This window comes from Leopardus geoffroyi, chromosome B2 (assembly GCF_018350155.1).
Source record: "Leopardus geoffroyi isolate Oge1 chromosome B2, O.geoffroyi_Oge1_pat1.0, whole genome shotgun sequence".
In the NCBI taxonomy this organism is placed as follows: domain Eukaryota; kingdom Metazoa; phylum Chordata; class Mammalia; order Carnivora; family Felidae; genus Leopardus; species Leopardus geoffroyi.
Genome location: NC_059332.1, coordinates 135991131 through 136015923, shown reverse-complemented (window position 1 = coordinate 136015923; position 24793 = coordinate 135991131). Strand labels below are relative to the sequence as shown.

The window sequence follows — 24793 nt, the reverse complement described above, 5'->3', positions numbered from 1 at the left end:
GATTCTGTGGCTCCCTCTCTCTCTGCCCCTCCCCTGCTTGTGCTCGGTCACTGTCTCTCTCTAAAATAAACATTAAGGGGCGCCTGGGTGGCGCAGTCGGTTGAGCGTCCGACTTCAGCCAGGTCACGATCTCGCGGTCCGTGAGTTCGAGCCCCGCGTCGGGCTCTGGTCTGATGGCTCAGAGCCTGGAGCCTGTTTCCGATTCTGTGTCTCCCTCTCTCTCTGCCCCTCGCCCGTTCATGCTCTGTCTCTCTCTGTCCCAAAAATAAATAAACGTTGAAAAAAAAAATTTAAAAAAATAAATAAATAAATAAAATAAACATTAAAAAAACCCAAACAAACAAGAGTATTTCCTGTTATACACTCCTCAGTCATCAGTAAGTCTATCCTCCTTACATTCGGTATTGTTCATTAGCGTTCGGAGACAGAACTTTACCACTAAGAAAAAAGTACATTGCTTTTCTTCTTCTCCCATACAGAGACCTGGCTTGGATCACTATTGCTGAAAATTTCCAATAAGCTCTTGAGATCCCATCTTTAGGACCAACAGAGCGATCCCCCCGACTGGTACTGAGCAGGGCTCAGTGGTCCGAGGTCTGAGTTTGGCTGCCTTAAAGACGAGGGTACCCTCTGTGCTGTTTATGAAAACAAACAAACAAACAAACAAACAAAAATCAAAAGCTCGTGCTGGACTTCAGGACAATAACCCACTAATATGTTTCAAAAGCTTCCAAACAAAAATACGTACCTCCTGAAAAAAATCTGCATGCTCCAATCTTAAGAAAGTTACTTCGGGGGAAGACTGTTGATTTTTAGACTTTTTACTGTATTTAATGGAGGGATAATAAGCACTTATTAACAGAGTTGCTTGGGCCCTGTGCTAAGGAGTGGTGCAGTGAGACTGTGGGAAGAGCTCTTTGTAACCACATCCTCACAGATATAAGACATTACACAAGAAACCACAACCAGTTTTCGAAGACTTACTAACTTAGACAATTGGTCAGCAGCCATATGAGACATGATCCAGGTCAGGATACAAGATCTGTGCTTCGTAGGTAATAAATTCGGATATGCATCTTTCAAAAGAGCACACCATTTTTATTCCCCTTCGCCCAACCTTTTACCGGAAGAAAAATGAAACTTCACATAGTGAAGCTTCATTATATTGACATATGACCCTACGTCTCCTACCAACAGCGGGACCATATTCTTAGGAGATCCCTGTGACCGAAGGCTAATGCTTTAAAAAGGGGGCAACGTTTGGGACGCAGGAGCCTGGGTCTTGTGTGCACAGACGTGCAGGGCAATGTGGGGTGGACCCCACTAGCATTCAGGGTGCAGATTTACAGCTTAGGTAACCTTACAGCTTTGGAGGTGAGAGGTGGGACAGAGGGATGAAGAAATCGTTGCCTTGGTTCTGATAAATGAAGCAGGGGGAGGGAGGAGGTTATAAGGACGAGTCCTTACTTAAATCTTACCTCACGATGTGAAATAACTGTTTACACTTGGAATATAGACCGGGGATGAGATATATAAGGGTACTTTAAAGGGTCCCTCAGTAAACATTTCAAAATAAGAAATGTCATAATGCTTACCTTTTGGATGTCTTGTGCTGTTTCTGAAAAATAAAAAAGGTTTAAGCATTTTTTTTTGAGGTTTAAAAAATGTAACTCATACATATGTAAACACTCCTCTCTCACAGGACTTTAAAACTTGCTAATAACGGAACCCTGAGAGGCTTTTGGGCCCTCTAGACCTAATTTTCAGAAAATGCCACTCGGTTTATCCTGGACATATATCCTGGATTACATGTAAAACAACTTTCCATGCATCTGCGTGTGAAGTATCTTTCTGAATCCCTACGAGCAACAGACCGATTCACGTTAATACATTCCACAGCCTTCCTCCCAAATACGTATTACCTGAAATACCTGCCCTAAGCCATGACAATCACTTAAACATAAGACTATGCTGGGGCTAATTTTTAAACATTTACTGGTTTTGACTGCAAGGAACAGACAGCATTTATCACTGGGGTCACCTTGGCGCTGGGCTAAGGAGTGGTGCAGGTGGGTGTCTGGGGGGGGGGCGAGTACAGCCACATCCTTACAGACGCCCTTTCAGATCACCTGATGACGTGTGTATCATCTTCAAAAACTGTTTAATTACGGAAGCATATACAGGAAACAGGGATCGAACCCTCTCCACAAATCCCACCCTGTGGCAATGACCATTCTTGCAGACTGGTTGATGGTCCTCTTTCCTGGTCCCATACCCACTGACACCAGCCCGCCACAATACATGGTTTTGTTTTTAAAAGAAAGGTGCAAACACAGCATTGCATTTCCTGCTGAATGTACGTAGATACTCTGGTCAGTAGGTAGGGAGGTACTCTATTGACAACTGCAGAATATTCCGCGTAGTATTATACAATTTACTTAACTCTTTCCCACTGGATGGGCATTCGAGGTGCTGTCCTATTACAAAGGCTGCAAAGAACACACACACACACACACACACACACACACACACACACACTGATCTAGCCATACTTGTGTGAGTACGTCTATACAGGAAGTGTCCTCATGAAATTTATAAAAGTGAAAAAAAGCGGAATTGCTGAGTCCAGGGCAAACACACATTTTAAATTTAAATGGCTTTTGCCAAATTCTGCTCCAAAAAAGTTAGAGAAATTGATACACTATTCATTTCAGAGTGCCTGTTTTTCTGTATCTTTTGGTGGAGTTTACCGATTTCCCCCCAGCCCCCATTTATCTCCTTTAAATGTATCATTTTTCTGGGGCGCCTGGGTGGCTCAGTCGGTTGGGTGCCCGACTTCAGCTCAGGTCATGATCTCACGGTTTGTGGGTTCGGGCTCTGTGCTGACAGCTCAGAGCCTGGAGCCTGCTTCAGATTCTGTGTCCCCTTCTCTCCCTGCCCCTCCCCCACTTGTGCTCTCTGTCTCTCAAAAATAAATAGATGTAAAAAAGATTTTTAACGTACGATTTTTCCGATTACTAGCATGGATGACTATTTACATATTTTATTGGCAGTTTGTGCTTTTTCTGTGAAATGCCCAATTATGGTCTCTGCCTTTTATTTTTATTATTAAATTTTTTATAATGTTTGTTTATTTTGAGAGAGAGAGAGAGACAGAGCGTGAGCAGGGGAGGGGCAGAGAGAGAGGGAGACACAGAATCTAAAGCAGGTTCCAGGCTCTGAGCTATCAGCACAGAGCCCGACCGATATGGAACTTGAACTCACGAACCACGAGATCATGATGTGAGTTGAAGTCAAACGGTTAACTGACTGAGCCCCCCAGGCGCCCCTCTCTACCTTTTAAAAGAGTCCTTTGTCTCTTCTTTTTGATATATGGGATTTCTTTACATAATAGGTATATTAATCTTTGTATGCCAGGTTATCTATATTGCAAATATTTTATGTCATTTGGTTTTATATTTAAAAACAGGACACCGTTACTTATAGAAGTCAATCAAATGTATCAATTCATAACTCATCTGGTGTTTATTTTTTTAAATATGGTTTAACTTAGTGGACATCAACAAGGATGAAAAAAGGAAAGATATTTTTGGACTTACCACTGGTCTTCAAGACTTTATGTGATCTTGAGGAAGGTTCTAGGAGAAAAAAATAAGATCAGCATCATTTGCAAAACCAAATCAAGATTTTTTTCTTTATAAGTGAATTATTAGTTTATAGGCAAATTAACTGAGCTCTCTCTATTTTTTTGATCAGAGCTCTATTTTTTTTAATCAGATACACCTGAAACCCATTGCTTAGAGACACTCGACAGCAAGACATTCACTCCCACAAAACCGGAGGATAAAATTTAAGCTGTGCAGGAGGCCCTGGGAGGCTCAGTTGGTGAAGCATCCAACTTCGGCCCTGGTCATGATCTCACGGCTCCTGAGTTCAAACCCTACATGGGGCTCTGATCTGACAGCTCAGAGCCCGGAGCCTGCTTTGGATTCTGGGTCTCCCTCCCTCTCTGCCCCTCCCCTGCTCACACTCTGTCTCATTCTCTCTCAAAAAAATAAAGATTAAAAAAAAAGTTTTTTTTTAATTTAAGCTGTGCAATCAGGGGTTGCACAACAGAAAACCACCCTCCCAACAACCAGTAGAGCAAATTCTTTAGCTTTAACTACCACCTATAAGCGGACAGTGTTCAATTTTATATCCTTAAAGCAGACCCTCGTCCCAGGCCTCAGACCTCAAATGCTAACTGCTGATCTGACATTTCCCCAATGTGCCCATAGACCAAGCAAAACCAACATGCCTCAAACTCACCTGTCTCCCCCCATAACTGTTCTTTTATCCAATTTCTTTAAAAAAATTTTTTTTTAATGTTTTTTATTTATTTTTGAGACAGAGAGAGACAGAGCATGAACAGGGGAGGGGCAGAGAGAGAGGGAGACACAGAATCGGAAGCAGGCTCCAGGCTCTGAGCCATCAGCCCAGAGCCCGACGCGGGGCTTGAACTCACAGACCGCGAGATCGTGACCTGAGCCAAAGTCGGACGCTTAACCAACTGAGCCACCCAGGCGCCCCTATCCAATTTCTTCTCTTGGTTGTCACTGGCATTACCCACCCAAGTTAGGTGCCGGGACATCATTCAACATTTCTCCCGTATTCATCCATCACAGTCCTGTGGGATCCCAATAATGCCACCCCACTCCCCCAACTCTCCCTACCCCCCAGTGTCTTAATCCAGGCTCTTGTCCTCTCTCCTCCAGACTAGACAGAATGCCTACTTCAGTTTCTACATCAAACCAGAATTCCTTTTTTTATTAATTAAAAACATTTTTTAAATGTTTATTTATTTTGAGAGAGAGAGGGAGAGAAAGTGCGAGCGAGGAAGGGGCAGAGAGAGACGAAGAGAGAGAATCCCAAGCAGGCTCCGTGCTGTTAGTGCAGAGCCCAGTGCAGGGCTTGATCCTATGAACTGTGAGATCCTGACCTGAGCCGGAATCAAGAGTCAGTGCTTAACTGACTGAACCACCCAGCCGCCCCCAGAATTCTGTATTTAAAAGGTATATATCCCATTGTTTAAAATCCTTCCGTAGCTTGGGGATCAAGTTCACACCGTCTGTGATTAGGCCCCCTCTGCAGCTCCAGCCACTTCTCCTTCCGGTTTACCTCGCACGCCTGCACCTCTACCCACGGCTTCATCCGGCCAGGCTGAAGAACCGGCAATAGAGGTCGGATCTAAGGTACGCTGGCTCCAGCCCCAGGGCCTTTGCACGTGCTATTCCCCCGCCTCATCTGTCTCCTCAGTCCCCAGACTCTATCCCAGATCCCCTGCTCTGGGAAGCTTTCTCGCCTTCCTAGAGAGTTAATCTCTCTCTTTCCTTGGCCTCTCCCTCTACTCAACCTCCAGCACAGCTCCATTATACGGACTGGTACTTTTTCACCCTTGTTGACTCCCACTGGACTACAACCTCCTCGCAAGCAGGAATCACGTGTATTATTTATTCTTGCATTCCCAGTCCTTAGCCCAGCACGGGGGGTTAGCTGGGTACTCAATAAATGCTGCTTCAAATGAAAAAAAAAAAAAAATATCTGAGGCCCAAGCGAATGCTACCTGGAGTCTGGTTCAGCAAACATGTGTTAAAGGGTGAGGTCTGAATGATCGTTTGTATGTGTCGTTGATAGGATACAATTTTTCCCCAGTGTAGTAAATAAGGCTTTAAGTACCTACAAGCTAGTGGTAAGAAGCTATGCAAAGAGGAATTAGTGGACTGATAGTTTTACATTCCCTGGAAAATAGAGAGATAACACAGAAAAGTTTTAGAACGAAAGCCTGGCAGTCCCATCTTAGGGCAGCTTCCAATGTATTCAAAGTGGCCGTGAGCTCCGACACCAGAAGGGAAATGTGGTTTTTGCCAGACTGAAAGGATCTTTCATTACTAGTCCCCCCGGATTATGAGCTTTTGATCACGACATCCTATTTACCAGATTTTCTTCTCGGCCGATATGGAGCAGAACCGTCTCTAGAACCACAAAATGCTTTAGTCTCTCCCTCGGGACTGTAACAGAAACCGGGATAGTCTGAAAAGAGAACCACATGCACCAGTAAGAATGAGGTGTTCAGCGACTTCTCAGAAAATTGGTACGGCTTGTTCTGGATATCTGTGGGTTTATTCTTTTTCATCAGACATGGGATAGTCTCTCCTTCCATTAACTGGTGTTGACTACGTATCACGGGGACTTCTAGGAGTCTGTCCACAGGGACGTGTGCCTTTCTGGCACACGTGTGCGCTCCTTCTCCCTCCCACACACACACACACACACACACACGCGCACGTGCACACGTACATGCTCTCTCTGCAGTCTCCTTTTTTGCTCATTAGCAGAGAGAGCCATAGCCATTGGCTCTCCCCTTTGCAGAAAGTTACTTAAAACGTGCAAGGTGTGGTTAACCTCCTACTGCCACTCAGGGTCCCGGGCAACGCGCTGCCCCCACAGAGGGCTGATGGTTCTGTTAAACATCACCGCAGCCAAACTTGCTCACGAGGCCCCAGACAGACAGTGGCGATGAGCCACAGAAGAGACTCTGTCAAGGCAAAGCCATCTGGAGAATTCCACTGAAGCACAGTTTCACGAGGTGTCTGTGCCTGGCGTGGAGGATGTCGGGCTGTTCCTGCCCTCCGGAAGCTGGCCTCTGCTGCAGTGACTCTTAACATCCTTCTAGACACTGCGAACATTTGATGAATGCTTTGGGGTCTCTTACCAGAAAAGGGATTTTCATTTAATTTCAGAGTTTATGTCTTTCCGCCCGTCTAAGGAGCACACAGGCTTCAGATTAAGAATATGGGGTCTATCGCTTCTCGGCCTTTTGGCCGAGATCCAGTGACGAATATGGGGTCTCGGGGCGCCTGGGTGGTTCAGTCGGTTAAGCATCCCACTCTGAATTTTGGCTCAGGTCACGATCTCGTGGCTCGTGAGATCGAGACCCAGGTTGGGCTCTGCACTGACCGTGTAGAACCTGCTTGGGATTCTCTCTCTCCCTTCCCCTCTCTCCCTCCCACACACACTCTCTCTCAAAAATAAATCAGCATTAAAAACAAGGAAAATCAGGTCTAATCCTAAAGCACTCCAGCATATTCAGGGATTATCTACACCCTGAAGCCTAAGGGTAAACAATTTTAGGACACGGCTATAGTAGAGTTAAGGCTTTTCAGAGGGTGTCTACAGTTCGAGAGGGTTCTAAGAATTGTAAAGACCACACATTTTTGTCCAATGTCGGTAGCAAAGGTACATAAATGAGGTCACTTGGCCCAATGGACTGGCCTACTCTATTCCTACCCAGACAAGTCCAAAGTCAAGGTGGGGCAAATGAGGTGATTTTCCTGGGCTGGGCTGCTCTAGCCTAGTCCTAGGCCTGGAAGAAAGCCACGTAGCACCGATTAGTGGCTTGAAATAATTCTGTGTGTGCACTCACAGAATCTTAATGGTGTCCATGAACCAGCACCCAGAGGCTGAGAATGAGGAAATAGTTCTACTGAATGAAGTTTGTCATAGAGATAGGGGCTTCTTCAGACCTCTTTCTCCACCTTTCCTCCTAATTCTTTCTGTTTTAGACAGGTAAACTTATTTTTTTGTTTGTTTTTTAAGTTACTTATTTTGAGACGGAGAGAGAGAGCCCAAGCCGGGGAGGGGCAGAAAGTGAGGCAGAGAAACAGAATCTCAAGCAGGTTCCTCATGGACAGTGTAGAGCCTGATGTGGGGCTTGAAGTCACCAACCATGAGATCATGACCTGAATCAAAATCAAGAGTCAGATGCTTAACCGACTGAGCCACCCACGCACTTCCCCTTTCGTCCTAACGTTTACATGCCCCTCCATGACTCTGCCTTCTCTTTAGAGCGTTTTTATTAAAAAAAATAATAACCTTTTTTCCCCCCAATGTTTATTTGAGAGAGTGCAAGCAGGGGAGGGGTGGGGAGGGGGACAGAGAATCCCAAGCAGGCTCTGTGGTGATAGCAGTGAGCCCGATGTGGGGCTCGAACTCCCAAACCGTGAGACTTACGACCTGAGCTGAAGTCACACGTTCAACTGACTGAGCCACTCAGGCGCCCCACCAAAAAATCTTCAAGAGCTTTCCAGTGAATAAAATGGGGGGTGGGGTGGGGGCGTTAGAGAAGACAGGGCAGCAGGCCCCAGCCTAGCCTTCTAGTTGGGGTCATGTCCCATCATCTCTGAGGAGCTGCCGGATGTGAAATGGGGGACCTCAGCCATGTGGGGAGGAAGCTTATCATTCTCCCTCACTAACGCTTCTTGCTTCCTCAGCAGAGTTAACCGCCAGCAGCATGGAAGGGACGTGAATCAGTATTTGTACCTGGGGAAAGATGCCTCAAAAGTAAGTTATTTCAGATGTGTTAAGTACAAGTTTTTGTTTGACCCAGTTGTCAGTCTCTGAAACCACGGATTCTCTTCTTAGTCTATTTAATCTGGGAGAGAACAAGAATCGATAAACGGTGTTGAACCGGGTTTTATGTTCTAGGAAAGACCTCACTTGTATTCATTTTCTGCCTGTTTTTATAAGCCTGGAAATACAATCCCATATGTGGAGCAGTGGTAATTCTCAAATATGAGCTGCATCGGGGAAACCATTCACTGTCTCGTTGGCATGATCCTTGCAGGTAATCAACAGGTTATCCTTCAGTGGGGTGCGGCCAGAAACGTATGTAAAACCCTGAGTTTTGGTGGAGGCGGAGGGGAGGGTAAGAGTTGACCTTGGAAGCGTATCTTACATTTGCAGCTGACACAGAGATCTGGACATGGGGCTGGCCATCAGGCGACTCATAGATAAAGCAGCGAAATCAATATACAAACGAGTCAATGCGTAAGGAAAAGATGATGCCCTCTGCCAGCTCTACTTGTGAAAACAGCGAAGAAAGAACTGTGCTTTTCTTACAATTGACATTTTTATACACTTTAAGATAGAAAAGATGATAGATACAAGTAGACAAGAAGGTTTCAAATTGTATTAAGAAAACAAAACTTACGAATGGCATCCATTTCAAGTATTGCTTGCTTGGCCTGTAAGAAAGAAAGTGCATCTATAACTACAATTACTCTTTGTTTTTTCTTTAAACTACCTATCGCTATCGTGAGACAGGTCTTATCCCACCAGAATAAGGGAGTTTTGAAAAAGCTTTAAAAAACTCCCTATTTCTTTTAGGCATTAACACACAGTTCGAGGGCTTCCAACAGATGAGTGCCTCCTGTGGATCGCACGTGCTACACGATCAGCAGAGCTAAGCTTACAGCCTCCATCTGGAAGGAAGGAAGGAAGGAAGGAAGGAAAGGAAGGAAGGAAGGAAGGAAGGAAGGAAGGAAGGAAGGAAGGAAGGAAGGAAGGAAGGAAGGAAGGAAGGAAAGGAAAGGAAAGAAGGAAGGAAGGAAGGAAGGAAGGAAGGAAGGAAGGAAGGGAGGGAGGGAGGGAGACAGAGAGGGGAGAGAGAGAGGATAGAAGGAAGGAAGGAGAGAAGGGAAGACAGAGGAAGGAAGGAAGGAAGGAGAGAAGAAGAGGGGGAGAAGAAGAGGCGGGGAGAGAGAGAAAAGGAGAGGTGGGAAGGAGGAAGTGGGGGGAGCCTTTCACTAAGGTTTCTAAAACCCGGCATCTGGCGGTCAGCCCATTATAAAATGTAGATCCCGGCTATTCCACCCTGATCTACTGAACCAAAGGCTCAAGGGATAGGGGTCTAGGATCCATACCGCCAGCCTTCTCCAAATCACTGGGGCCTTATAACTGTTCTGAATTGTTGCAAAAAAGATTGCTGGGAGTTTCCAGTTTTCCTCTGACCAAATGCTCTGTGATTATCCTTAGCTAACTCTCTTGGCTCTCTCTAGCACGCCTGTAACTCGTCTCTCCCGTGCCCTAGAGTCTCCCAGGCAGGGGGAAGGGCCCCGAGGACACGGTTTGTGACACGGCTCTCGTGCTTTCCTAGCTGGAGGTGTTTCCTTAGCCACAAATGGCAAGACCGGACCTACCTTTCAGAGTTGCTACTAGGCTCAACTGATAGGCACTAAACACAGCGAAGTCACCACCCACCCGCCAAGGGATTGGGCCAGATAAACCTTGACCGGGGCTTCCTTCACACATCTTTCTCCCCACTTCAACGCTCACAGCTTTACTGCTTTGAGGCTTCTGGCTATTGTCCCTGTTGCCAATGTGGTTAATGTTTAGGGAGATATAAAGAGATGGCTAATGGGGCGCCTGGGTGGCTCAGTCGGTTAAGCGTCCGACTTCAGCTCAGGTCACGATCTCATGGTCCGTGAGTTCGAGCCCCGCGTCGGGCTCTGGGCTGATGGCTCAGAGCCTGGAGCCTGTTTCCGATTCTGTGTCTCCCTCTCTCTCTGCCCCTCCCCCGTTCATGCTCTGTCTCTGTCTCAAAAATAAATAAACGTTAAAAAAAAAAAAAAAAAAAAAAAAAAGAGATGGGTAATGACCCTGACATGAGTCATTTTGCCTGAGGATTCAAAGAGGGAAAAAAAATTAGTTTAGGTAGAACTCCTTTCACGTCATTTTCATTTTTCAGGGGTCGTGGAACGTAACTGACGGACATCAGACTAAAAATCACCTTAAAAATAATTTTTCTTGTATTTTGCCACAATCCGTGATAGCACAGTGAGAATATTTGGGCGAACTGGTAATGTTTAGGGGCTCAGTCAGTTAAGCGTCTGATTCTTGATTTTGGCTCAGGTCATGATCTCATGGTTTCTGAGTTCAAGCCCCATACTGGGCTCTGCGCTGACAGTGCGGAGGCCTGCCTGGGATTCCGTCTCTCTCTGCCCCTCCCCTGCTCACACTTATGTGTTCTCTCTCTCTCTCTCTCTCTCAAAATAAATACAACAAACTTAAAAAAATAAAAATAAATGGTAATATCTAGTTTAAAAAAAAGAGGGAGGTGAAGGGGTGCCCGAGTGGCTCAGTTGTTTAAGCGTCTGACTCTTTTTTTCAGTTCAGGTCGTGATCTTACAGTTCGTGGGATCGAGCCCCACATCAGGCTCTGTGCTGATGGTGTGGAGCCTGCTTGAGATTCTCTCCCTCCCTCTCTCTCTGGCCCTCCCTGCTCATGCTCCCTCTCTCTCCCCCAAAAATAAAGTTAAAAAAAATAAACAAATAAAGGAGGAGGAAGGTTTAAAAAAAAAAAAGGCTTGTTGAAGCCACCCTAAGTCTGAGATAACAAATGCATACATTTTGTAACACTGATATTTTTATCATATATTCGGAGTTTGCAATGCCTAGTTGGAATTAATTTCAAACGCCAATGTGAGCTCAGTTTCTGTGAAGTACCCTTAAAGGACCAGGTGATTAGATAAACTGCAAAAGCCTCTACCTTTCTGTCTTTATTCTCAACCAGGACGAGAGTGAGTTTATACACTACGTATATGAATAAACACAACGGCTATTTCCAAGAAGCTTCCTGGTATCTATAAACTCGACTTGACGAACCCGGTTTTTATTTTTTCCTGTCTTGACATTTCATTTCAGGAAAGTACAATTCCCACATCTTCCTCTAGGAGTCAGCCAGGGACCATCGCCGAATTAAAGGAACTCAAGGGAGCTGGGAGGAGCCACAAACACGAATTTCCATCAGCTTGTGGTAACACTGTTAGACGGCTGTGATGCATTTTTTGATGTTCACAAAAATTCCTCATTATGCATTTCTTTTACCTAATAGGAATACACAGATTTTGAAAGCTTTAGAGAAAAAAAAAATAATAAGAAAAAGCCTTGAAGAAAGAAGTGGAGAATTTAGCTTAATAATAATCCTGCTTCAATAAAGTAGAAAATTATTATCACATTATAGGGGATGAAGTCTATTAAATAAGTGAATTTTCGTTGCCATTGGGGGCAATATGGTTAAGGCTTGCTCTCTGCAGCCAGCCAGACCTGTGTCTGACTCAGGCTCACTCATGCACTCGCCACGTAAACTTGGGCAGTTCACTTAACGTCCCTGACCTTCTGCTTTTATTTCTCCATAATGGGGTGAGTAAGATCTTTCTCGAAAGGTGGTTTGCTGAGGTCGAACTAAAGACACAAAGCAGTTAGCACACTGGACGTGTGTTCTAGAAGTTGTGGCGGAACAAGTAACGCTTCGATTGTAAAAGGGTCAGGGTCAGGGTCAGGAATTTGGGTACAGAGATGCACCTGCCTTGTGACTGTATTCATCATTTTAACACACAAAGGGAAACCCCCCTGGAACCCACACATCTTGTGTAGGAGAAAGAGGACAGGTATGTCAGCTAGTCTTGCTTTGTAATGGCCTTTCAGAATCCTCTGGCAGTTCTGATTTTCCCAGTTCATGGGTGAACCAGAGGTGGGGCATGTCAGAGACACTGGGTCATTGCTCAGAAGGGCATTCCGAGGCACAGGGCCAGCAACCCACTAACCAACCACGAAGAAAACGCCGTCACCTCTCTGCATGAGGTGTACCTTCCAGCTCTCGACACTCTGATGAAATGAGACTCACGCTTAACTCAAAGCACACACCTTTGCACACTCACTTCCTGGGCACAAGATCATTGCTGACAGCCCCTGAGAATGAGCTTCGAGTGCTTCTCAAAATACCCAGAGTGAAATGGACTCTCTTTTCTCCGCAATGTTTATGTTTCTTATTTCCCCCTAGCTCTACCCCCATGGCCGTCATCCCACTTTCTGTTCCACGTCACTCCCGCCCCGCCCAGCAAGGACCACGTCACCATCCGTTGTCACCGCTGACAATGTATTCTCCACCCTTACCTTACGCCACTTTTTCTCTGACAACCTTTTCCTCCACTCCAGAACAGCGACACACAATCAGAAGCGGCCCCAGGACCTTAGCAGCACCTAGAACTGCTTTGCTTCTCAGGCAGGGGCTCTACGAGTCTCTACTTCAGCTACAGACCTCCGTGTTTCCACCTGCCCACCTTTGGCTGCTGTTGTGCCGGTTCCTGGACTCTACAGCCAGCAGTCCTTCAAGCCATGCCCAGTCTCCTGGGTGCCTTCCCTCTCCGCTCAGCCCGGAAATCACGCTCGGTCACCGCACCCACGTGCTGATTAGCACCCACCTTCCCCTGTCCTGTTAACCTTCCCCTGTACTGGCTCTGCTGACCTTCACCTTGGGGAACCCACCTGCGCTATGGTTCCTCAACACTTGTTTCCAAGTCGCTGAGCAGATTTTTAAATTACCTCACCGCACTGATCCACGGTGACCCCCTTCGTTGGGTCTTGGATGCACCCATCCCTGGAGTTATCCCTGCACATGGGACCGCTTTCTTTAGCAAGTGTTCTGAGCCTTCTTTCCACTTTCCCTCAGGGGCCCAACCCCACCTGGGCGCCCCCAGCCCCCAGCCAACAGACGACATCATCGCCAACCCCAGGAAAATCCAACTCTCCTATCCGCGCTCAAGTCTGTCTCAAAGGGTCTCTCATCTGTCTTCTTTCTCCCCAAGACCAGCCTCGCACCCCGCGCTCCTGGTCCTTCCCTCCCCGCTCCCCAAAATGGCTCCCAAAGAGCGTTCCTCCGCTCATCTTTCTGCTCTCCTTCCCTTTCTCCTTCCCTCCGCCGACAGTCACGTGCACGGCCTGCTTCACCTGCACCAAGTGTCTCACTCCCCAAACCACCGCCTGGTAAGTGTTCTGAACTGCGTTCTAGAAGCCTGTACCCAGTCTGCCTCTTCTCATTTCCGCTTTTTCCCGCCACGCGCTGCCGTCTCTCCTTCATCTCTCGGTTGCCAACCCGTGTACCCACTCTTCTGGTGGAGTCGGCCTCGCCCCCTGCAGCCTCGCAGACGGTTGCCCCCTCGCGCTCTCTGAGATCCTTTTCTTCCTCTGTCAGCGCAGCTTTCTCCTTGGGTTTTCTTTCTTTTTTTATTTATTTATTTATTTATTTATTTTTTTTTTTAATTTTTTTTTTTTCAACGTTTATTTATTTTTGGGACAGAGAGAGACAGAGCATGAACGGGGGAGGGGCAGAGAGAGAGGGAGACACAGAATCGGAAACAGGCTCCAGGCTCTGAGCCATCAGCCCAGAGCCCGACGCGGGGCTCGAACTCACGGACCGCGAGATCGTGACCTGGCTGAAGTCGGACGCTTAACCGACTGCACCACCCAGGTGCCCCACTCCTTGGGTTTTCTCAGGGCCTCCCACCTGACCCCTCTTGGTGGTGCTCTAGGTCCCCACCCGCCGGCAGATCACTCAGATCTTCCCAGGGCTTCTTTCCTTCACGCGCTTTCATGGGCCATCCTCTCGAAGCTCGGGGCCTCAATCGCTGTCTGGGTCAAGAGAGCCTCCAGGCCCGCAGCTTCCAAGACCTGAATTTCCACCTGGGGCCGACCCGCCTCCTCGCACGCACTTGTGAGAGCTTCTCCTCACTCCCATCCAACTGGTTCCTCTCCTTATCTCAGAACTCCACACCGTCCTCTGGGCTCAAGCCCTGACTCATGCTTGACTCCCATCTCTCTCTTTCCTCATGCGCTTAGTGGGTGACAGACCATTGCTCAACCTCTCTGAGAGCTTTTGCACCTGCTCCCCCCGCCCCCCGTTGCCGTGGCTCCCCCAAAGGGCCCCTCGTCTCTTTGCTAGACTACCGTGGCGGCTTGCTCATTCTTCTTCCGCCTCCAGTGTCACTTCGTCGACTCATCTGTCACGCGGTTTCTAAAGCCATCCTTTCAGAACACAGGGGCCACCCTGCCATCCCTTCCTCCGAAGCCTCCGGTGGTTTCCCACCGCCGATGCGCTCGGACTTCTTAGGCCTTCAAGACCTTCAGAGCCCAGCGGACTGCCTTCCGCTTGTCCGGCCTCACCTCCTACTCCATCTCCTGAGGATTCAGCCCTTCCGCCAAGGCACGGTCTGTGAGCTGTGAACATGATGCCCCCATTCACAAGGAAGGCGTTTCCTTCCTTTCCTTATTCAACTGTAATTGAACACATTATCCTTCCACAACACTTGGTTTATACCTCTGTTAATTCTTCCTGTTTAGCAAGCAGTTCGTTGTGTGTGTGGCTACCTCCCTCACCCACAAACTCCCTCACAGCTGAGTCTGTATTTTCTTTCCCTTAGCATTCCCACAGAACCTCAGCTAGCTCTATTCACAATAGCTGCTTAGTATAGCTTTGAATACTTCTCAGAACTGTACTCTACTATTTCTCTAGAAATTTTCTTGTAGTCTTTTCCTTATTTTTTCCTTCCTCAAGCCCCAAAACAAAATATAACAACCACAATAAAAAAAAAAAACTTCCACAATCTCCCTATATGTGAATCTTTTTTAAAAATGTTTATTTATCTTATTTTTGAGAGAGAGAGAGAGAGTCAGAGCATGAGCGAGGGAGGGGCAGAGAGAGAGGGAGATACAGAATCCAAACCAGGCTCCAGACTCTGAGCTGCCAGCACAGAGCCCAACGTGGGGCTTGAACCCACAAACCATGAGATCGTGACCTCAGCCAAAGTCAGATGCTTAACCGACTGAGCCACCCCGGTGGCCCTGTGAATCTTTTTAACATACATGGCTAATTTAGTTGATCCCATAAATATCCTATCTCCCAATTTTCTTTATTTTAGAGTTGAACATTTATTGACATCAGGCTGCCTTCTAGGACTTGGATGACCTTACATTTTATTGTTTGTGGACCTCGGCACCTTACCTTAGCTGGGATTTTCGCCGCATGGTTCTCCAGGATCAGTCTCTTCAGGTGCAGAACCCACAGGCGCTTGTCTTGCTGGGATTTGGCCTAGCGGAAGGAAATGCGGACGGTCAGACGACTCACGTCTCCACCACGAACGAGATTCAGACACTCCCATAACCCTCTGACGAGACGGGAAACACACCGTGTGGCCAGAAGGCTCTGGAAAGGCCGGCTGGCCCACGGCGCCCATCGTTTCCAAGAGCGAGCCCTGCAGGGAGGGGAGGCCTCTGCTGTTACCTGAACCGTGTGCTGCAGCTTGGGGTTCTTATAGTGGAAGACGCTGAAGCTGAGCGGCTCCTTTGGTATCACTTCCACGAGCATGAGGTTGCCACACTGAGCAGGAGAGCAGAGAGACGGTGAGGTGTGCTTGGAGGAGAATGGGACGAGCGGCCGAAGCCCTTGCCCATGGCCAACATTCAGACCTACCAGGATGTGAGCTTTGTACGTAAACGTGTCGTCTCTCTTCTTTGTGATCAGAAGGAGCTTGTCAAAGAGGAAGAGCGTCCGCTCATTCTTGGCCCGCTGGATGCGAAAGGTCCCTTCGAGCACCAGTTCCCCGTAGCTGGTCAGGTCTGGCCCTTTCCAGTTGGTGAGCAGACTCTGTATCTCCTGAAAAAGTGACCATTCTGTGTGATTAAACAAGAGATGGGAAGCCATGGAAGAGAGGGAAAGGTCTCCCGTTTGCTGAATCTCAAGAGTGGTGTCTGAATATTCTATGACAGGGCCTAATGGGTCTATTTGGTATCCAATGGTGTCTAATGATCCGTGACCCAAATCCACATTTAAAAAAAGATTTTTTTTTCAATGTTAATTTTTGAGAGACAGAAATAGAACATGAGTGAGGGAGGGGCAGAGAGAGAGGGAGACACAGAATCGGAAGCAGGCTCCAGGCTCCGAGCTGTCAGCACAGAGCCTGACTCAGGGGTTGAACCCGCGAATCAGGAGATGGTGACCTGAGCGAAAGTCGGAAGCTTAACCGACTGAGCCACTCAGGTGCCCTGACCTATATCCACATTTATGGGGGTTGTCACATAAGGGCTAGCAGAAATGAATCGAGTTGTTAGTTGATGAGTTGCCAATTACTTCTTTCCGCTCCTTGATAATCCCTCTCCTGTGGCTGATGACAGCAGTTATGCCTCTCAAAAGCTAGGTAAAGAGGCGACTGGCATGTGACCTTCTCAGAGAGCCATCCTTTCCTTGACTTTCTCACCCATATTCTCTGCAGAAAACCTTCAGAGCTATTGCTGTGGAAACCTTTTTCCAGAAACTGAAATCCATACTACATATAAGTAACTCAAAACTAAAGCCTGTGACAAATCACATAAGAGACATCTTAGAAATTTCCTGATGTTAATCCCATTTATTTGGGGAAAGGAAATTAATTTCATTACCATTATGTTTTTAATGGTGCTCGCTAAATATAAATTGAGAGCATGATCCTGAGGTATCTTTGGGATTTTATTGTACACCCATATCAATGTTCTTTAAGAAAGCTGATTTTTTATTGTTTTGAAAAATGAACATATGAACATATTCACAAAGAGCATTTAATTAAGCGGCCCTCATACAGGACAACCCAAATGTCCATGGGTTGAAAGTGGAAATGGATGGTAATGGAGATAAAAGTCTGAGCCTGAGCCTGATTTAGCAATGTCTGCAGAACGCCAAACAGATTTACAAGGTCTAAAAAAAAACAGTCATTTAGCCATTTCCGAATATGCAATAGACATTAAGTCCACAAAACATCTGGATGATGAACTATTAAACCTTTCCTTACTGTTACAAAAAAAAAGACATGACCTGAAAGATTAGAATGTGGCCTTCCCTTGATTTTTGATAGTCTATTGCATCACATCATACTCTGGCTGCCTATAGATGCATCTTACGGTTTTGCTTAAATTTATGGGCTGAATAATGTATCTTTTTTCCTGAGTTTCCACAGATACTCTACACAGCATGGCGTCACTTTGGGCTTTTATGTCTCACTCCAGGGACACGAAGGAGCCTGCCACCAGCCTCTAGACCAACACAAACATTTTTTTTTAAGTTTATTTATTTTTTTTGAGAGAGAGAGTGAGCAGGGGAGAGGCAGAGACAGAGGGGGAGAGAGAGAGAATCCCAAGCAGACTCCACACTCTCAGTGCAAAGCCTGACGGGAGCTTGAACTCACAAACCGTGAGATCATGACCTGAGCTGAAATCAAGAGTTGGATGCTTAACTGACTGAGCCACCCAGGTGCCCCTAACCTTTTTTTTTCTTTCATGTTTATTTATTTTGAGAGAGAGCAAGAGGGACGGAGAGAGAGAAACAGAGAGAGAGAGAGAGAGAGAGAGAAAGAATGAATGGGGGAGGGGCAGAGAGAGGCAGAGAGAAAGAATCCCAAGCAGGCTCTGCACTCTCAGCGCAGAGCCCAATGAGAGCTCGAACTCACAAACTGCAAGATCATGACCTGAACTGAAATCAACAGTTGGGCACTTAACCAACGGAGCCACCCAGGCACCCCAACCTTTTATTTTTAAAAAGTGCATTTTTTTATGTGCCTGGGACACGATCCCTGGCTTAGCATTTATCAAAAGTTCCCACAGATTTAGGGTCCAAAATGTTGGTGCTGGAAGGGGTCTTCGCAAACCCCTGGTCTGTCTTATTTTAGAAAGGAGGAAACTAACACACAGTAGACAGCCTCCTCCCGAGTAGAACACTGCAAAGGACCTGCTTCCAGACTTAGCTCTCCTTTGTCTGGGTCCCGGCCCCATCACTGCCCATGGACCACCTCACAACTCTGCATTAACTAGTGAGAGCGGAAAAGAGGCTGAAAAACCCTTTCAACAGCTCGGAAGAAAGTTGCTTCCAGCAAGAATTACTTCTTTGTCATTAACATAAGGTAAGGAAGGGCTTGGGAGACTCCAATTTTTTATTTAAAAAAAATTGTTTTTTAATGTTTTTATTTTTCAGACAGAGAGAGACAGAGCATGAACAGGGGAAGGGCAGAGAGAGAGAGGGAGACACAGAATCCAAAGCAGGCTCCAGGCCCTGAGCTGTCAGTACAGAGCCCGACGCGGGGCTCGAACTCACGAACCGTGAGATCACGACCTGAGCCGAAGTCGGACACTCAACCGACTGAGCCACCCAGGCGCCTCAAGGGAGACTCCAATTTTTAACTTGGGTTACTGAAGGGGTTCCAAGCAAACTATTAGTTTAAAAGTTATAAAGCAACTTCTCGTAAACACCGCGGTAAACAGCGATCAGTATTAGCCATGTCCCGATCTTTCTTCAGATGTGATGAAGGCCACGGGTGACATCCAACGCTTGAGCAGCCTTAATACCTGATGTGGAAAGAAGTCAGTGTGCCAGCGGGGCTGCTGTTTCGAGGGTTTACCTGTAGCCGGACCGCGTGTTCGTGTTTCCTCTTCATGTCATTGATGTGCCAGGCCACTCGCTGCATTGTGTCGATAGCATCAAGCACCACATCATAGCCTTCTGTGTCCTTGTCAAGGTGATTTTCTATTTCCTTGGGGGGGGGGACAAAAGGAGCCGGTCATTTTCATTATTTTTCTCCTATCGCCAATGAAACATAGTGCCTCTGTGACGCGTTCCTCATATATTATTTTTGCCTATTTATTTACACACGAGCAGCGTGCCTTAAGAGTTTGAGATAACTTACCAGAAATACCTACAACAAAGTGGTAAGATAGGGACGAAGACGGGGCTAGGAAAACCAGCAATAGAGTAGAATTTCATGACGAGGAGGATAAAACAAAATATGATAGAGTCCATTAAGTCTCTTAGAGATGTTACAGTAGATACAAGAGTTGATATTATAGTTGGAGACTGCCGCGTTTCCTGGTAGCCAATGTAATACAAGAAAACAGGGGTGCCTGGGTAGCTCGGTCCGTTCAGCGTCTAACTCTTGATTTTGGCTCTGGTCACCATCTCATGGTTCATGAGGTCTGGCCCCATGCCGGGCTCTGTGCTGGCGGTAAGGAGCCTGCTTGGGATTCTCTCTCCCTCTCTCTCTCTGCCCCTTCCCCTGCTTGTGTGTGAGCGCACACACACACACACACACACACACTCTCTCTCTCTCTCTCTCTCTCAAAATAAATAAACATTAAAAAATATTTAAAAAAGAAAAAAAGAAAACATACTTTTTTTTTTCTCCAAGGGGAAATAAAACGTCTCAAGCAGGATTTCATATGTAACAGAGTCAAACACAGAGCGGCCATTATCTTTAAAGTACCTCTACAGCGAGGGCCTTTTCATGTAGTCAAGGCTCTAAAGCCCAAATGAAGTTCATAAGCACTTAGCACTGAGTTTCGCAATCCCAGGGGCACAAAAGGGCCATGAGCTCTGCTCCAATTCTTTCCAGCACATAAGACATATGTCCCTAGCCTTCTCAAGAGTCTAAGGACAGGGACTATTGTATCATTTATTTAATCTTTTATCCACTCAATAGTAACTACGGAAGAGCTGGGTGGTCAATACATGCTTATTAAGTTGAAGCTCTATCTTTTCACAATGACAACAGTAACCTATATACATACATAAAACAGTAGAAAGATATTATAATTAATTAGATCATTTCTAGGGCATCTATGATATGCATGAACATTAAGTCCAAGGTTGGAGATTGAATCTTGTGGTATAACTTATGAAAGTTAGTTCCATTATTTTATAGTCCTACCTCATAAATCTCTGTTTACTTTTACTAAATACTCAAGTTTTCCACCTAGCTAAAAACTGGGAAAGAATTCACATTTTCTTTCTACACTTAAACTCAGCTGTTGGAAAGGTCCTATGAAACCATACCACTAAAGTAACAACTCCCAGGTAAGCTTCAGATCAACAGCAAATTAACAAAAAATAATAATTTCTGGGGCACCTGGGTGGCTCAGTTGGTTAAGCGTCTGACTCTTGATTTTGGCTCAGGTCATGAGCTCACAGTTCGTGGGATCAAACCCCAAGTCTGGTTCTGCTCTGTGGGTAGAGCCTGCTTGGGATATTCATTCATTCATTCATTCATTCTCTCTCTCTCTCTCTCTCTCTCTCTCTCTCAAAATAAGTAAATAAACTTGAAAATGATAATTTCTTCTTCTGGCCTGAGAGGCAATCCTGTTCAAGGACAAACAGACTCAGAAGTACAGAGTGTATTCTTGTGCGGATCTTCATGGATGGCTACACAACTTTGAAGTGACGTAAATGACACAGAAGGAATGCTCTAAATCAACCATAAAAGCAAAAATACTTCAGAGGCAACCGGAAGTTAGTTTTCGATTAATCTAACCACTGTTCTTCTGTACCAACCGCTACAGACGAATGCCCGTGTCCCCATAAAAGCCACATGTTGAAGCCCTAACCCCCATTGTGCCCGTGTTAGGAAGTGGGGCCTTTGGGTGGTGATTAGGTTATGAGAGTGGAGTCCTCATGGATGGGATTAGTGTTCTTATAGTAAAAGGCGAAAGATTTATACGATCTGAAGAGAAACCAGAGTATGGGATTAGTGTTCTTATAACAAGGATCCCAGGGAGCTCTCTGGCCTCTCTCCACCATGTAAAGAAACAAGGAGCTCACAGTCTGAACCCAGGACGGGGATATCACCAGAACCTGACCATGTTGGCACCTTGATCCTGGCCTTCTAGCTTCCGGAACTATGAGAAATAAGTTGTTAAGCCCCCCAGGCTATGGTACTTTGTTACAGCAGCCTGAACTAAGATACCAGCTCCTTATTTAGAGGGTAAGGGCCATTTTTCCTATTAATTACCTCTTTGTAAGGACCTTGTTACGCCTGACATGCTTAAGGAACTGCCATCTTAGACGCTGCTTGGCTAGAGGCTATATTTAGAGATTACTGAGATGCACTAGTCTTAAATGCTATATTAGCACAATCCAGCAGAGATCTATCCTGGGAGAGGTATTATTTATTTGAGAGTTATTTGGACACTGATTTAGCAAATTAATCCTCCTAATCTAAGAGGTCACTAGTATTAGTGTGACAATTAAAGTCATATCCCTGATGTGGCTTCGTAGGACACAAGATTCTCCAAACGTGAGCCACCCAGGCAGACAGACAAAGCTGAGAAGTTTCTAGCAAAGTTGGACCATAAGCTTCCTTAAAATTGTAGATGTGTGTGAACTGAGCAAAACTGGAATGATTATCCAAGTGGGAAACCTGGAATCATTTAACAAGAAACATATAAATTGCAGGCATGTTGATACAGAGAAGAGCTCTGGATTAAAATATTTTTAAGAAAAGGTTTTTAATGGAGTACAAAAATAATAAAACAAAAACAATAGCTCATTTTTATGGACTGCCTGTGAGGCACAGTGAACATGGACAACTTACAGGATTTGAACCCAGGCAGGACTGACCCAGTGTCTGACTCCTAACCACCGTGCCATGCCTTCCTCATATGATAAAGGCGATCGAATCCTACTAACTCAGTGGAGATTATTTGCAACAAAACTTTCCCCCAATTTTATCAGCTTCCTTAGAGGGTCAGACATGAGCAAGTGGGAGCTATATCTACGCTTGTTTCTTCTTTTTTAAAAATTTTTTCTTTAACATTTATTCATTTTTGAGAGTGAGAGAGACAGAGCATGAACGGGGGAGGGGCAGAGAGAGAGGGAGACACAGAATCGGAAGCAGGCTCCAGGCTCCGAGCCGTCAGCCCAGAGCCTGACGCGGGGCTCAAACTCACAGACTGTGAGATCATGACCTGAGCCGAAGTCGGACGCTCAACCACTGAGCCACCCAGGCACCCCTCTACCCTTGTTTCTAAAGCCTCCTTGAATTGTGTACAAATAATGGTAAATGAAATAAATACCCTGAAGTGATGCTAAGCCCAGCTCAAGATCACTCATCACACCCCTCATCTGTCTTCTTTTTCAGCCCTTCTCTTTGCTCAGGCAAGAGCCAATCTATGACAGCTCTCCTCCCCAACTGCCTACTGAAGCCAGGCTCGTGGAAATCAAATAAAACACACACAAAAAATCTGTTTTTCGTTAAGATGATAGCTCTCTGCCTGAAACTGTTCACTGCCCGGAGTGAGGTACTCCCAAGCCCTATCAGAATCAGAGCTAAAATGAATCTTTTTGCTTGGCTGGTGTCAATGGGGCTGCCGGCCCAGAATATAAATATCTCTAATTCCTCCAAGCAGATTAGTCAGTTGTAAAGTATGAATGTGGAAAATGTTTCCATATGTCCACAGCCTTTTCTGATATTTCCCCCCCCCCAACTTAATATATATACACCAAATCCCCATCCCTTGGAAGGTATTCATTTTTTTTTTTTTTTAATTTTTTTTTTTTAACGTTTATTTATTTTTGGGACAGAGAGAGACACGGAGCATGAGCGGGGGAGGGGCAGAGAGAGAGGGAGACACAGAATCAGAAACAGGCTCCAGGCTCTGAGCCATCAGCCCAGAGCCCGACGCGGGGCTCGAACTCCCGGACCGCGAGATCGTGACCTGGCTGAAGTTGGACGCTTAACCGACTGCGCCACCCAGGCGCCCCCCTTGGAAGGTATTCAAGTGTGGGCAGAAACTTACATGCAAAAGGAGATGATACTTGAGAATCCGCTGAACTGGTTTCAAGAGATAGGAGCCCAGAGGCAGTGAGTGTTTCAAAGTTTCCTGACGTTCCCTGAAGAATTTGGCCAGCATCTTGTTCCGCATGCACTCTGTTAGCACAGCCACTGATCTGCAACAAGAATATATATTTTCACCCGAGTTGTAATGGTAAGATGAGTTATTCAAGTTGTAACGTATTGTTTTTAAGATTATTTATTTATTTTGAGAGAGAGGGAGAGAGAGGATCCCAAGCAGGCTCTGCACGGTCAGCACAGAGCCCGATGCGGGGCCCAAACTCGTGAACTGTGAGATCATGACCTGAGTAGAAACCAAGAGTCAGACACTTAACTGACTGAACTACCCAGGTGCCCCAGGTATTCAAGTTTTAATGGCCAACGTAAGTGTAAATGCCCTAAAACAGGTAGGGTAGCAACAGAGCTATAGCTAGACCAAAGTGCCTCTGGACAAATTAGAAAAAGGTATCTCTTTGGGTGGATGGATTAGAAAAAGGCACTATAGGGGGCTCCTGGCTCAGTTGGTTAAGGGTCCGACTTTGGCTCAGGTCATGATCTCACAGTTCACAAGCTCGAGCCCTGAGTTGGGCTCTGACAGCTCAGAGCCTGGAGCCTGCTCCGGATTCTGTGTCTCCCGATCTCTCTCTCTGCCCGTCTCCTGCTCGTACTCTCTCTCTCTCTCGCAAAAATAAAAAACATTAAACAAAATTTGTTTTTTTTAAAGAAAATGTATCAAGAAAAAGGAGCTCTTTCTTCAGCAGATCCAGCCCCGAGCCGGACATTTGTCAGCCCTTTTGCTGGTTGCCTTTGTATCATGTACAAACCGCATGATACTTCCTGCAGATCGTTGGAGGCTGTGGCCCACGGGTTAACCTCCCTTTGAACAGATCCCTTTAATGACAGTTTCTGAAACAGCTAGAGAACCTCCTCTCTTAGCGAGTGTGCCTCCCTGAGTATGCTAGGAAACCAGGTCAGAGTTCCGTCTGGGTCCCAGCCCCCCAAAAGGTAATTAAGTAGACCCCTCCCCCCCCAACATCCCCAAGGACTAGTTGAAACACTGTTCCTACCTTATACATAAAAGCTAGTGGGCTTCTGGAGTCACACACACAAGTAAATTAAAATCTTATGTTCTCATAACTTAGAAGAAAGCAGGTGGAAGTAATTTCAGCCACTTTCTCCCCAAGTCAGTCATGTTTTCAGGATTCATTTAGAAAATTAGAGCCAAACAACAAAACAAGACTCCTTGGAAGGAAGTGAAATGGAGGTCCGAATCAACCTATTAGAGTCACTTTTGTGCCCATCTGCTTTGAGAAGTATCTGTTCAAACGGGTTTATTTCCCACATAAGTGGAGATTTCAAAACTATTCTTTATCACGTAGCCAAGGGTCTTTTCTAAGGTTCTTCAGAGGCAGAACCAGTTGCCCAGTTGCCCTTTGGCCATATGAAGGCTTGAGCTCTTACCCACAGACAGGACACCTGCAACCAATTCTGAGTGCACCAAACTCCAGATTCAGGGCATA

At 46.1% G+C, this 24793-nt stretch overlaps 1 protein-coding gene and 1 long non-coding RNA gene across 8 annotated transcripts in view; one reads left to right on the top strand and one right to left on the bottom strand.

The window, feature by feature from the left end:
- Nucleotides 1–5960, top strand: part of LOC123609171 — a 33043-nt gene extending 27083 nt beyond the window's left edge. The window contains exon 3 of the long non-coding RNA XR_006717647.1: nucleotides 5085–5960. This is a non-coding gene — a long non-coding RNA (uncharacterized LOC123609171). The remainder of the gene's footprint in view (nucleotides 1–5084) is intronic.
- Nucleotides 1–24793, bottom strand: part of PLEKHG1 (pleckstrin homology and RhoGEF domain containing G1) — a 237615-nt gene that overhangs the window by 14842 nt on the left and 197980 nt on the right. For all 7 annotated transcript variants that reach the window (XM_045500019.1, XM_045500020.1, XM_045500014.1 and 4 more), the window contains 9 exons: nucleotides 23239–23389; nucleotides 19074–19205; nucleotides 16124–16306; nucleotides 15935–16030; nucleotides 15656–15742; nucleotides 9029–9062; nucleotides 5974–6069; nucleotides 3600–3638; nucleotides 1596–1618 (listed from right to left, as the gene is read on the bottom strand). In XM_045500019.1, the coding sequence (XP_045355975.1) occupies nucleotides 1596–1618; nucleotides 3600–3638; nucleotides 5974–6069; nucleotides 9029–9062; nucleotides 15656–15742; nucleotides 15935–16030; nucleotides 16124–16306; nucleotides 19074–19205; nucleotides 23239–23389 (841 nt within the window). The remainder of the gene's footprint in view (nucleotides 1–1595; nucleotides 1619–3599; nucleotides 3639–5973; nucleotides 6070–9028; nucleotides 9063–15655; nucleotides 15743–15934; nucleotides 16031–16123; nucleotides 16307–19073; nucleotides 19206–23238; nucleotides 23390–24793) is intronic.